Source organism: Chanodichthys erythropterus, chromosome 12 (assembly GCF_024489055.1).
Source record: "Chanodichthys erythropterus isolate Z2021 chromosome 12, ASM2448905v1, whole genome shotgun sequence".
Taxonomy (NCBI): Eukaryota; Metazoa; Chordata; class Actinopteri; order Cypriniformes; family Xenocyprididae; genus Chanodichthys; species Chanodichthys erythropterus.
This window is the reverse complement of record NC_090232.1, coordinates 7592090-7606732: the sequence shown is the minus strand read 5'-3', so window position 1 is coordinate 7606732 and position 14643 is coordinate 7592090. Positions and strand designations below refer to the sequence as shown.

At 35.2% G+C, this 14643-nt stretch overlaps 1 protein-coding gene across 2 annotated transcripts in view; it reads left to right on the top strand.

Moving 5' to 3' along the window:
- Positions 1 to 14643, top strand: part of gpc6a (glypican 6a) — a 262772-nt gene that overhangs the window by 201831 nt on the left and 46298 nt on the right. The window contains exons 5-7 of one of the 2 annotated variants that reach the window (XM_067403638.1): positions 3201 to 3331; positions 8138 to 8281; positions 10070 to 10099. In XM_067403638.1, coding sequence (XP_067259739.1) covers positions 3201 to 3331; positions 8138 to 8281; positions 10070 to 10099 — 305 coding nt within the window. The remainder of the gene's footprint in view (positions 1 to 3200; positions 3332 to 8137; positions 8282 to 10069; positions 10100 to 14643) is intronic. The other variant, XM_067403639.1, reaches the window with a different exon arrangement.

Sequence of the window (14643 nt, the reverse complement as noted above, 5' to 3'; positions counted from 1 at the left end):
GTCATGCGCGAATCAGTGGGCGGGGCTAAACCGGCAGTGATGAAGTAGGCGTTGATATTCTTTTGCAGAGGCGGAGCTTGCTGCCCTTTGACGTCATAGATCCCCACAATTAAAGCTTTTATTGGACTAAAAAGGACGTTTTCAGCTCTAAAACTTACAGGATATTCTTAAAGTATGATGACCTCTTATATGTCAAAAGCTCAAGGAAAATTTGATTTCTTAGTTCATCACCCCTTTAAGTCTTGTGCAGTGATAAAAGGTGCATGTTTAATTTGAGCTAAAGAGTCACTAAAACCAGCTAACTCACAGATCAAGTTTTTCATTATTATTGTTTCAGACATGACTGAAAGTGGCCATTTCTGAGTGAGTGAGTGATTTGATTACTTTGTAATTTGTCTGTCTATCTCCACCAGTCTGACCCATTCATGCAGATTTGTGGACCTGTTGCGAGCATGATATTGCTTTTATACAGCATAATCTGCCAATCACAGCGATGTTGATGCACTGCCTCCTCTCACAAGCCTTTTTGCTACACATAAGACCTCTGTAAGGACAATTCATGTCAAGGTTGAACATATTTTGCAGCATTTTTTGCACCACCCAGATTACATTAATCAGGAATCAGGTGTATTGTTGCACTATCATCCATAAAGTTATGCGCTACACCTCAAATATGACGTCGAAGTAAACAATATTCAGACCTGCACCTGGCTCATCTGTTTCACTGCAGGCTTAACAATCGAATCTTGTTAGTACATTCAGTATCTCTTTGATACTTTTAACAGTCTTCTAACATAATTGCTCTGTGCTGCAAAAATAAATATATGCATAAAAACTTGTGAAATTGGATCCAGGGATTGGTTGCTTAGTGAAGTGAATTGCTTTTTAGTTGCTTTTGGAAAAATTAGAGCTGCCCTTTTCAGCTCAGTTTTACTGTGAAATTCTTTACAAATCTTCTGTTTCAAAACCTTGTTTACCAGCTACATTTGATTAGCTAATTTCTGTGTTTTTATCTGCTTAAATAGTTTTAAGACTGGACTGCAATGAGATTGCATTATATTTATAAATGACATCCGTTCATGCAGTGACTCAACAGTCAGACTTCACAAGCCAGCAAAAGCTTGTTTACAAATTTCTGAAGCCATCATAACCTTCAAAAGTGACATTGTAATGTCTAATTATTTCATTGTTTTGTCATTTTTATTGTTGTGTGATGGATGATTGAGCTGTCATAATTTTAAGATGAATCAATTTGTTTTTTGGTAGCACTTTATTTTACAGTCCTGTTCCCCATTACATACTATGTACTTATTATAGTAATTACTGGGTAATGGGTAATAACTAGGTAATAACCCTAAACTACCCCTAAACCTAACCTTAACCATGTAGTTACCTTATATTACCAAGTACTTTCTTAGCTAAGTAGACCACAAGTACACATAAGTGCACTTACTGTAAAATGTGGTGCAACCTGTTTTTTTTTGTTTGTTTTTTTGTTTTTTTTTAATATCACACCTTCATACTATTTTTTTTTTTTTTTTTTTTTAGAGTGGATTTAATAAGGCATTTTTTGAACTTGACCCTTACCAAGCAGCACAGTGATGATTGTAATAATACCATGGTACTATTTATTTATTTATTTATGAGAGCTCAATACTTCAAAGAATGTCACCTGTAATGTTTGTACCATGATATTTTGGATATTACAGGTCTAGTACTGTATTTTGGATACTTCAGATTCAATACTGTAGTACTACTGTGGTATTTTGGACATGCACAATGATAGTACCATGGTATTTTTTTCATAAAATACCACGGAGTGTCATGGGTAGCACTTTATTTTACAGTCCTGTTCCCTATGTACATATGTACTTATTATAGTAATAGCAATAACTGGGTAATAACCCTGAACCTACCCCTAAACCTAACCTTAACCATGTAGTTACCTTATATTTCCTGTACTTTCTTAGGTAAGAACACTGTAAGTACATGTAAGTGCACATACTGTAAAATGCAGTGCAGTCATGTTATGAATATATTATGGTACATGAATTTCAGTACCATGTTATATTACAAAGTACTATAATATTACTATCTGGTAATTTCACTCTGACCACTACTTTTTCAAGGGTTAAACATAGTAATAATCACAGTAAAATGCCCCAAAACACAGTATTGTTATGCAGTAAATGTTTTAAAAAGCATGATAGTACTTTTTGGTCATTATACCATGTATATACATTTTTTGTTTAAGTTGGTATACATGGTGCCATGACACACACACACACACACACACACACACGAAATACACATTTCAAACAACCAGCTGAGACAAATCAAGACAGTTTAATTATAGCACACAATCAGTTTATTTGGCATCTTCCCATTTTCCAGGGTGATTTTGAGGGAAATGTACACATTACTGCCCTGCCAGTGTTGCTTATTCTTAACAAACTGTCTTTTGCAGCGAGAAACACATAATGACTCTCTGTTTGTTTAGCTGCAAGGGACATTATAGAGAAACAATACGTCTCAAGATTTCAAAATATGAGCACAAGGGAAAAACCTCAAGGGTAAAATCAATTCACTGACACTAATTGAATCAATACATTACTTGTTTTTATGCCCTTGTGACAGTCGTTTATACAACTCAGTGGGGTTGATCAGGAAAACGGAAAGTTTAATGTGTATTGAGCCGTGCGTTTTCTAAGGGTCTGTTGAGCCTCATATTTACCATGAGTCCATCTGTTGGACACTTCATCTGGTTTACTGGCATGCTTGTGCATATGAATTAGATTAGTTTGAGGATAATAAATGTTAATTGTCATCTGTTGAACTCACATTTTGAGAATAAAGCTTTTTAAGTTGCATAATCTGCTTGATTGCATAACAGATATTATTTAAAGTCAACATGAAATCAAAATGGACTTTTCTAGATCTACAAGCAATGCATGTTATACCAAAGGAAAAAAAAAAGTTTTATTTCATGTTGTTTTAGACTCAGAATGGTCAAATTATGGGAATAAAAGTGCTTCTAAATTGGTCAGTAAGATTCTACATATTGAATTTTTGACTGCACAAGCATCAGAATCTATTTTTCTAGAATCTAGATGGGCGAGAGGGGTCATGGCACCACTGCCTGTGTCTTGTGGGTCTCAGATCTTGTATGTGAACGTGTTTTTTGTCCCGTGTTATGACAGATGCCATGCTGCTGGTGGCTGACAGACTGGAAGGGCCTTTTAACATTGAGTCCGTCATGGAGCCGATAGATGTAAAGATTTCAGAGGCCATCATGACCATGCAGGACAATAGCATGCAAGTTTCCTCCAAGGTATGTAACCCCCCCCCCCCCCAAACCCCACAAACACACACACACACACACACACACACACACACACACACACACACACACACACACGTATGGCATTAATGCAAAGACATGTGCACACAAATATCAAGAACCGAAGCTTCTCAAGCTGCAACAATTCCATGTGTCTTTTCCATACCAGAAGAAAATCAAGAAGGAAATACTTTCTTAATTTTTTAGTTGTCTAATGAAACAAATAAGTCTTCTGATGTCTGTTATTTAGGTCAATGAAAAATAAGTATTTGCAGGAAGAGGATTTTCAACATGAGAAATCTCTTTCTGAAACTGACATTTTGAAGCATTTTTTGAGTGAATGTTATATTATATATATATATATGTATATATATACACACTGTAAAAAATGACCGTGATTTTAACAGTAAAAGACTGTAAAAATGCTGCGGTGAAAAACTGTCAATTGGTTTACAGAAAGTAACTGTAATAGATCTAACGGTGCATTTAATGTAATTTTACGGTAAAATACTGTTAAATTCACAGTTTTTGGAAGTGAAAAATAACATTTCATTGTAAAATTTACTGTGAAAAAACGTAAATTGACAATTCCACAATTCCCTGCGTGAAACTTCACATTTGATATATTTTCGTTGAAATAACTTTTCTTCTTAGTTTTTCTCATTTTTTTCTAATCAGTTATGTACAGTAGGGTTTTATGTTACATCTAATGTTGTTAAATTAATGTTTATTGCATTTTTACAATTTCATGCATGTTACCATGATGGTGTTTAGTGTGTGTGTGTGAATGACACTGTGTGCACCTTCTATACGTTAGTGTTGTCCTCCTCAGCTTGTGGAAAAGCTGCTTGTGATAAACTTTGATTCATCATGTGACTCTTATCACCACTGTGTTTGGTGACTGTCAGTGTATTATAAAGGTACAAAACAGATATTAGTACTTCATTAGGTTGGTAAATTAACATTATATCAGTTAATGAAATACTTATTTTACCGTAAATTGAACTGATTTTTTTTAACGTTGCTACTGTATTTTTTACAGTAAATATATTTATATATATATATATATATATATATATATATATATATATATTATATATATGTATATATATATATATATATTTTACAGTGCATATATATATATATATATATATTTTTTTTTTTTTTTTTTTTTTTTTATGAAAATTTTACCATCAAGTTATATACAGTATACAGTGTATATACAGTACTGTGCACAAGTCTTGGGCACATTAGTATTTTTACCAAAATATAGCCAGTTATTTTATCTTTTGCTCTAGTGTGTCAGTAGGAAATATCAGTTTACATTTCCAAACATTCATTTTGCCATTAATTGTAATAATCCAGTTAGATTTTTGCATGCACAAGGAGTCTGACAACAGCTGGTGCTCACCATCTCACCATCGTTGAGTCTGTCTGGGAGTACGTGAAGAAACAGAAAAAAAACTGAGACAGACTAAATCCAGAAAAACGTCTCCAAGACGCTTGAAGAAACCTGTACCTTCAAAGCTACAGTACTGTGAAAGGTTTTAGGCACTTGTGTAAAAATGTTGTGAAGTGTGGATGCTTTCAAAAATAATGTTATATAGATTTTATTTATCAATTAACTTCTGTTAACTAAATCAAATTAATATTTGGTGTGGCCAACCTTTGCATTTAAAGCCCGGAACACACCAAGCTGATGCTGTCGAACTAATGGTGACGAAAGCAGACTGAGGGGTTAGCTCACGTCAGCAGCGTCTAGGTCCAAAGTTGCCGAGTACTTCAGCCTACGGTGCGGAACACACTGAGAAACCTTAGTCAGCCGATGAACAAAAACTGCCCAACGGCCGACCGTTGGCTTGGTGTGTTCCAGGCTTTTGTCCAGGTACACTTGAACATAGTTTTTCAGGTAGCTTTGAAAGTAAGTTTCTTCAGCTGCTGCTGCAGTTCTTTTGGATTTAGTCTCAGTTTTTTTCTGTTTCTTCATGTAATCCCAGATCCCAGACTCTATGATGGTGGGATCAGATCTCTGTGAAGATCATACCAGCTGTTGTCAGACTCCTTGTGAATTCAAAAATCTCACTGGATTATTACAATAATGGAAAAAGAAATGTTTGGAAATGTAAACTGATATTTCCCACTGACACAGTACAGCAAAATATAGAAACAGGTACCAAAGCTTTTAAGAACAGCTTTCATATTCAGGGAAATTAGTCATGTATCCCTGATGGACTTCCACACTGAGGGCAGTACACAAAATAAAATGTGGCTTTATCCACAAATACCAGTGTGGATGAATGAAAAAAAAGAAAAAAAAAAAAAGAGCAAGAAAAAAATACAGCCTTCATGTGTCCTTTGAGTGCTGCGGTCCGCTGTTACATTAAAAGCTTCTAGAAAGCAGGACCTGATTGAAAATGCACAGCGGCCATGAAAATCAGTGTGTACATGTCAGCCAGAGACTTTGAATGATAATCATAGTGACAGATCGTCCGACATCAGAGCGCAGACAACATCCTACCATAAGAGCCAGTGATGGCATTAAAATGTTCCATCACTGTCAGCTCACCCACAATTCATGGCATCTACGAGACGTTAGCATGCATGTGAATGTAAAGCATATGTTATTTCTCTCATGCCACACATTTTTGAAGTGTTTGCCTTTAATTCGATGGAATGCAATTCAAAATGTTAACTGTCAGTATCCTTGGAATAATAATGTATTTTTCAGAATTTAATTCATTTGTTGTTTACTCTGCTAGTGTTGACATGCATGGCAATTTAGGCACTTAGATATAGGATACTTTGTGAATGGTGTTTTGTAGAGTTATTATGGATTTGACTGGACTGACACTATCGAATGATATCAAAACTTGAACTGAATTGAGCTGAATACCAACACTATTGTCTTCTGTAGAGCTGCTTTACAGCTGAATTGAATTTATGAACTTTGCAACATCACCCCTATTATTGAACCAACATGTCCTCCAGTTGAGCTGAAAGAGAAAACGAACAGTAGAAGAAGACAGTTAATGCTTATGTCCACTATAGTGCCTCTTGTGGTAAAATTGAGAATGTTAAAACATGTTCAAATGTAACCATGCACAAAAACTGGTACACTGCAAAACTTGATAAGTGCAGAATACTCAAAACGAATTATTACCTCAAAACATTTAAGTCAACATTTTTTTTTTTTTTAAGTTAGTAGAACTTAATTTTTTTGTGACAAGTGTTTAGTGGGGGGTAATTAAGAATGAATGGGGGAAAGTCACGTGAGAGGAGGCAATGCCTCAACTGCGCTATGATTGGATATGATTGGTTATGATTGGACATGATTGGTTCGTGCGATAAATCCCGCCTCTTGTTTTTGTGCGCGTTCTCGTTGAATCGACCTGAATGAAGACTATAGCCCTGTCCAAATAACCACACTTGCGGTCTTGGCCACTTGAGAGCGCGTGCACACGACAGGAAGTAAGTGCGCAAGACTGTCCCATGTCTTAAAAATGCCCAAGTGCAGTGCCCTTTACACTCACTAAACCCACACTATCTTGAATACCGCTTCAGAGCGCTATTTGAGGCTAAGCGTATCCCATCATGCATTATGTTCGGGAACTCACATGCTCCGAAATCGCGAGATGTCAAGGAAAACATTTGACTCAGTTAAATTAATTATATATAACAAATAATTCCGGTAGTAAAATATAAAGTGTTGCACATTTTATTGATGCAAAGATGGGTAAGCTGTGTGTATTTTGTACATCATTTGCAACTGCTTTTTACCACTTAAAGAAGCACCACAATTTTAATATTGTGTCTTCTGTTAGTTACTATAGTGACCACTGAACATACATTTAGAAGTGTATTTTAAAACGCAAAGTACTGAAAATAATCATTTAAAAAAAAAAAAAAAAAGCTCTGTAAACACTTTTTGCAAGACTATTAAGTGTGTCCCATCGGGTAATCAAAAGTTCTACATACACTTGCAGTCTTCATGCCTACTTGAACACTTGAGCCAAATACAGGAAATTTGTCGTATAAGTAGGCAATTGATGACTGCTGAAAATAAATTGACTATTAAAAAAAAAGAGCTGAATATTAGTTAATAATAATATAAATAATAGTTTAAATTGTTACTGCCTTTAGTTATTATTTTGGAATAAATGTAAAAATTAGTAAAAACACTCATTTTAACTTGATGAAATTTATGCTAGGTTTTATTAAATAGATCATGACATAGTGAAAAAAATAACAAAATAGAATTGTATTTGGTCTCTCTTTTTATGTAATGTTAACTTAAAATTGCTTAACAGGGACATAAATGAGGACTTTGCCTCCTCAATTGAAAACACCACCGCACACCACTGACTTGCATGTATATAATCAAACAACATACAGTATATGTGGTCTTAAAAGTCTCAATCTATTCAATCAGTGGTATTCATATACTTGCAAAGAGTATGTTTCATGTTTTAGGCATCCTGTGAAATCAGGATATGGTGTATTAAAAATGTGTCTCAAAATGTGCACGCTGAATGAACTTAATCTTTTATGTAGATGCTTTTATCCAAAGCGCCATACACAGCTTTCATCGTTTACACTATCATTTGTTCATGCATTCCCAGGGAATTGAACCCATGCCATACTGTACTGTTCGAGCTCGATTAAACAATTCAGTGCAAAATATCTCAATCTCCTTCAAGAATGCTCCACGACACCATACAGCCTCTCATTGCACTTCACTTTTAGCTGTTTTTATACCCTAACCACACAGGCTGATGCATTCCCACTTGGTAATTATAGGTATTTCAAGGATGCGGTCATCCCAAACCAGCTGGAATCGGCCGATCTGCCCGCGGGATCTCGGATGTGTTCAACAGTCGCTTCAGACCTTACAGCCCGGAAGAGAGGCCCACCACGGCAGCCGGCACCAGCCTGGACAGACTGGTGAGTGGGTGGCAGGGAGGGCAGAACGGGGCAGTGTGGGAAGGTGTGGGTGGGCAATGATGACCTTAGGAGTTCAGACCCAGGATATTGCCATGGGAAAAGCTGCGGTGGCAGTGCAAATATGTGAAAATGTAATTTCTTGGTCACACTTTAGTTTGGGGAACATTCACTATTAACTATGACTTTTGCTAGTGGTTAAGTTTAGGTATGTGGTAGGATTAAGGGATGTAGAATATGGTCATGCAGAATAAGGCATTCATATGTGCTTTATAAGTACTAATCAACAGTAATATGCAAGCTAAGTAATAAGCAACTAGTTAGTAGTGAGAATTTGTCCCCAAACTAAAGTTATCAATTTCTTAAAGGTGAAGTATGCAGTTTCTGCGACACCAGTGGCACCTAGCGAAATTACAAAAAATAAAGCACATTTTTAAACAACCTTGCAAATGACTCTTTTGCGCATCGTGCCTTCCCCAACTCAAACATTACAAATACAGCTCTTACAGATGCTTGTGAAAGCAGGTCTCAACAGATAAAAGTAGGCTACTTTCAATAAAAGGAACACTTTTAGCTGTGTTGCTATGTGTCACGAGTATCCTAACACTGTCGAGAGCGAACGCAAGCATCTCTCTTATAATAAACCCATCCAGCGTATCAGTGCCACAACTGTTTGAGGATTAGTAAACATTATAAACTGGTCTTTCTAAATGGGTGCATGATGATGCTGTATGTTGTTGAAGCATCCATTGTAGTGTGTAGCATCGCAATGTCCCATTCGCTTTGAAGTGTTCATGATCTTTTTAAACTTTGAAGGTCTGAATGCAGTGAATTTTGGCTTGCTGAATGTCTTTTCCCATGTAACGCATCAGTCTTGGTCCCACATTGGTTAAACACCCTCTGGCTCTGCCTGCTACAGTAGCCACACCCTAAACTCTCGCTATAGGCTGAGCTGGAATGTGATTGACAGATCTGTGCGGACTCCTCTCAATGTTTAGATGGTGTCTGGGAGACTCATGTTCACACTGTTGGGGGTGATAAAGCCATGAATGGCATATTATTAGTAGTCAATGAACAATAAATTAGAGATTTTTTTTTTTACCATAACAAATCCTACATACTTCACCTTTAAGGGTTAAATCATGTAGAAATGCTGTCAGGTTTAATAAAGTTTGATAAAGTTTATCTTTATTATTATTATTTTATTGTTATGTCCCCCTCTTTTTAGGCTTATGATGAAGTAGTGTCTTGCAGAAGTGTTGAAGAAGTGTTACTCTACTGGAATGAAGTCTTCTGACTCATAATACTTAACAAGAATAGATGAAAATGTGAATTGGACTTAAAAGTAGAACAAGATTGCATTTGTGCATAATCTTATTTTAGCCTTCGGCTAACTGTGAGAATTCATTTAAAATGACTTTCTATCCAATATGAGCAAGTGTCTTTTTTTTTCCACTCGGATGAGTTTAAAGTTAACCCTCAAATATATAATGGAGAGATGTGACGGTTAAATAAATGTTGAGTTAGAGAGAAGTGTTTGCTTGTAAAGGGGATGTACTTCGTTGTTTTTTTGTTTTTTTTTCGTTGTTTTTTTTTTTCTTTCTTTCAGAGACCGAGGGGAATGGGATGGAATATCCCAGCAATGCCATTCATCAAATGTAATCGTGCATATTGCTTTTCTGTCTAATGCATATTTATCATGTGTTTGCCCATGGTATGCTTTCTCTCTTTGTCATCTCCACTTTCAATGAAATCCCTTTTTTCCCTCTGTTTTTTGCTTTCGCATCCCAGAGGATTGTCTGGAGGACGATGCAACACAGCGTAAGCCGTCCAACCCTCCTCTCACTTTACCTTCGTCATTTGTCTTGTGGCTTCCAGCCTTCTCTCCATCTTTCCCCCTCTCCTTCATCTGCTGGTGTACTTAAATTATTTTCTGAGTAGCAATGCACTGTATATCCGTGCTGGCGATATTTAATGAAGTTGTTGACATGGACTAAAGTGGATCATCCTCTCATTAAATGGTATTCACTCTTTTTCATGCAGTTAATGTATGGAGACTGAAGTTTTCAAGCTTCAAAAAAAGAACAGTATAATATATGAGGGTATATATATGAGGGTGAGTAAATGATGACAGAATGATGACATTCCTGAAAAGCTAACAGTTGAATTTGTTACGGATGTGCATTTAGTTCAAAAGTTTGGGGTCAATAACTTTTTGTGTGTGTGTGTGTGTGTCTTTTTGTAAAATAAATTAATACTTTCATTCAGTGAAAATGCATTGTATTAATCAAAAGTGACAGTACAGAAATGTGTAATGTTACAAAAGATTTGTTTCAAATAAATGCTGTTCTTTTGAACTTTCTATTAATCAAAGTATCCTGAAAAAAAAAAAAAAAAAAAAAAAAAAAAGTATCCTGGTTTCCACAAAAACTTTTTTTCAACATTCATAATAATCAGAAATGTTTCTTGAGCAGCAAATCATCATATTAGAATGATATATTCAAATAGAAAGCAGACATTTATACTATTTTATACATTTATACTAGACAATATTACTGTTTTTACTGCCTTGGTGAGCATAAGAGAGCATAAGAGATAAAATATTACAAATCTCACTGACCCCAAACTTTTGAAAGGCAGTGTTCTCTCTCTCTCTCTCTCTCTCTCACACACACACACTGTGTGTGTGTCTGGTATAAATATCTTAAGTAGCGCTTAAGCTCAGGTTGCTCCATAGGGATTGTTCCTGTAGTAAATGTCCGATCAGTTGCTTGCTTGGAAAAGGGATTTGCTAAATGACAAATAGCCTCATATATCTTAAGGCAAAAATAAATGGTACAGGTAGCTACAATTGTCCTTACAGAAGTGAAGGCTTGAAAAAGAATCTTTGTGCTTCTCGGCCAGCGTTACTCATAACACAGAGGATGTGGAGTGGCAGCAAATTACTGTGGCTGCCAACGCAGCTAATTCAACGCCATACAGTTACTGAGACGAACAGAGCACTCTGAACGTAATACTGCAGTATTCGGATTTAGGCTTTGGGCATTAGAGAACATTATTAAAGACCAGACAACTTTGAATGAACTCTCTCTTAATGTTACTGGAAGAATGTTTATTAAAAACATTGAGAGAATGTTGCCAGAATGGTCTGAGAATGTTCCCTGTTAGCTGGAATGAAAGCCATGACAGACTCAACTTTTTGGTTAATTCTGCTTAATTTAGACATTGGAATCAACCTGTCATGTTGCAGTTGACCCGTATGTGGCAGTATTTGTCATTTTGTTTTGCTCTGATGGCAGTTTCTGATTGTATGGTGGTCTACCTCTGAATGTGTACCAACTGAATTTGTGAGTGCTGAATGAATTAAATATTACAAAAGGTCACCCAAGTATACTGCAGTTGAAATGTCTTGACAGAAGCTTATGAATGAGTTGAGAATGCTGTCGAGTAGGATGCAAAACTTGACCTTGTTGGTTACCAACATTTATTTCATAATGTTGAAATACCTGTAGACTCACTTTGTTGAAATCTCAGTTCACAATGAATGCAGTCCATTACACCATTACACCAGTTGCAGTTTGTACAGCTCACCATCACTGCAAATTTCCCTAGAGTTTTTGAGAAAAGTTTTTTATTTTAATTTGCATTTGCTCATTTGCTTCAGTCATTAAATTGATTGTGACACCAGTGCGTAAATGGTTAATGAATATGTCTCATTTGAATGTAATGAAATAGTGTTCTGCGTACTGCATACTGTGACGTATAACAGTGACATATATATGTGTGTGTGTGTGTATATATATATATATATATATATATATATATATATATATATATATATATATATATATATATATATATATATATATATATATATATATATATACTACCGTTCAAAAGTTTGGGGTCAGTAAGAATTTTAATTTTATTTTTAGAAATAAAATAAATCAATACTTTTATTCATCAAGGATGAGTTAAACTGATCAAAAGTAAAGGCAATTATAATGTTAGAAAATATTCTATTTTAAATAAATGCTGTTCTTTTGAACTTTCTATTCCTCAAATAATTTTGAAAAAAAATTGTACACAACTGTTTTCAACATTGATAATAATAATGTATGTTTCTTGAGCATCAAATCATAATATTACATTGATTTCTGAAGGATCATGTGACACTGAAGACTGGAGAAATGATGCTGAAAATTCAGATTTGATCACAGGAATAAATTACACTTTACTGTATATTGACATAGAAAACAGCTGTTTTAAATTGGAATAATATTTCACAATATTACTGTTTTTGTTTGTATTTTTAATCAAATAAATGCAGGCTTGGTGAGCAGAAGATACTTCTTTTACATTAAACATTAAGAAATCTTACTGACCCCAAACTTTTGAACGGTAGTGCATATACATATACATATACATATACATATACATATACATATACATATACATATACATATACATATACACACATTGAAAATGCTGGGCATGCTAATAAGCAACAAGTTAATGGTGAGAATTTGACCCTAAACTAAAGTGCTACCTAAATGTTTAAATCCAGTGGTTGGATTTGTCCATATTTGACCCAAACATACAACCCAGCTTTTTTAGAGACAGAGAAACATTAAACAATTGGTTTAAAAGTCTAAACTTTTGGCAGTCCCATTAAAAAAAAGAAGTTGGTACTACTTTAGGTTTATTTATCACACTCTTGGAAGGTTAAGGTTAATTTTAACATATACGTATACACTTTCTATTACAAAAACAGTTGTAGTACCTTGAAATGGTAAGTAGTAGTATTATTGTTGTTTATGAAGAGCAATGTTGCCCAAATGAAATAAATTCTGAGTATTATCCAACCGCATCAGAGATGCATTTATTTCTCAGCTATAAAACCCAGAACCCACAGGCTCATTTCAGCTCTTTTCAGACTTGGCTAACAGACACAAACCCCAGAGAATTGGTGTGAGGTTTGACAGGCTAACCATACAACACTTGCTAACTTGCTCATTGCCCTCTTTGCTTGTTTTTTTTTTATTTTTTTTGTGTTTTAATGAATCAGATTGTGATGGAAACATTGCAACAACTTAATAAATCAGCAGCATGGTTGACAAAAGACCAAATGAGCGAGTGTGCTTGTGGTCTGATAACAGCAGGTAAACACGCGTCGGCCATCTGACTGAAATGTAAAGATGCATTGTCTGAGCCCTCGCCAAAACGCAGCATTGCAGCTACATTGATTCTTCCTGTGTGTGTCTGGCAACCGTACTCATGGGTCTCTCCTCTACACCCAATTTATTTTCATCACTGTGTACATGACTTGAGTTGTAAAAGAGCCACTGCTGCTAACCTCGGGGAACAGAAGTGTATAGGAGGCTGTACCACAAGGCTTAAGCAAGAACAGGTTGGATGTCCTTCATAAAATAATGATAAGGTTCTTTTCTATCAGAATTCGTGAATGTTTTTTAACATTAAGAAGTTTTAGCAGTTGTATATTGTCATGAGCATTGTTCATGATTGGTTACATCAGCTGCTAAAGCAACTGTTTTTTTTTTTTTTTTTCTCAAAGACGTTATGATACATGTCAAGTGGTCACCGAAATTATTTAGCGTGCAACAGTAAACAAAAAAAATATGGAAGCTTGTGAAGTTATTTTCTCAGAATTGTAAGACATAAACTGACAATTGCTAGTTATAAACTCAGACTTGCTTGATATGAACTTGTAATTATGAGGAAAAAAAGCCTTTTTCTCAGAGTTGTGTGATATAAACTCACAATTGCAAGATATAAGGCCCGTTATATACTGTATACTGTATTAGCGTCCGCACCAACACACAATATTGCTCTGTTCATTCTAAGTACTCACTGCAGTTTTGTAGTCTGCCACTTTAAATGCTGGAGGTGCTTCAAAGCAGAATGGATTCTGATTGGCTGTTAAAGTTTTAATCGTTCATCATATGCCAAAAAAAAAAAAAAAAAAAAATCCTTCTGAAAGTCATTCCAACAATATCGTTTCTCTGTGATATTATTGTTATAGTTGTGATGTGGCCATTCTTTTACATTTAGAATGATTTTTAAAACTATCTTTAGCATAATAGTTATCATTATTGTTATCATTAAAGTGATAATCCTTGGTGTGAATGGAAAGTCAGAATTGTGAGATGTAAACTCAAAATTGCGAAATATAAGTCCTTAAAGGAATAGTTCACTCAAAAATGAAAATTTGCTGTTAATTTACTCTCCCTCACTCCATCCAAGATGTAGGTGTCTTTTTTTCTTCTTCAGTAGACCATTAAAGAAGATTTTTAGCTGAAACTGTTGTCCTCTGTGATTTATATAATGGAAGTCAATGGGTGCCA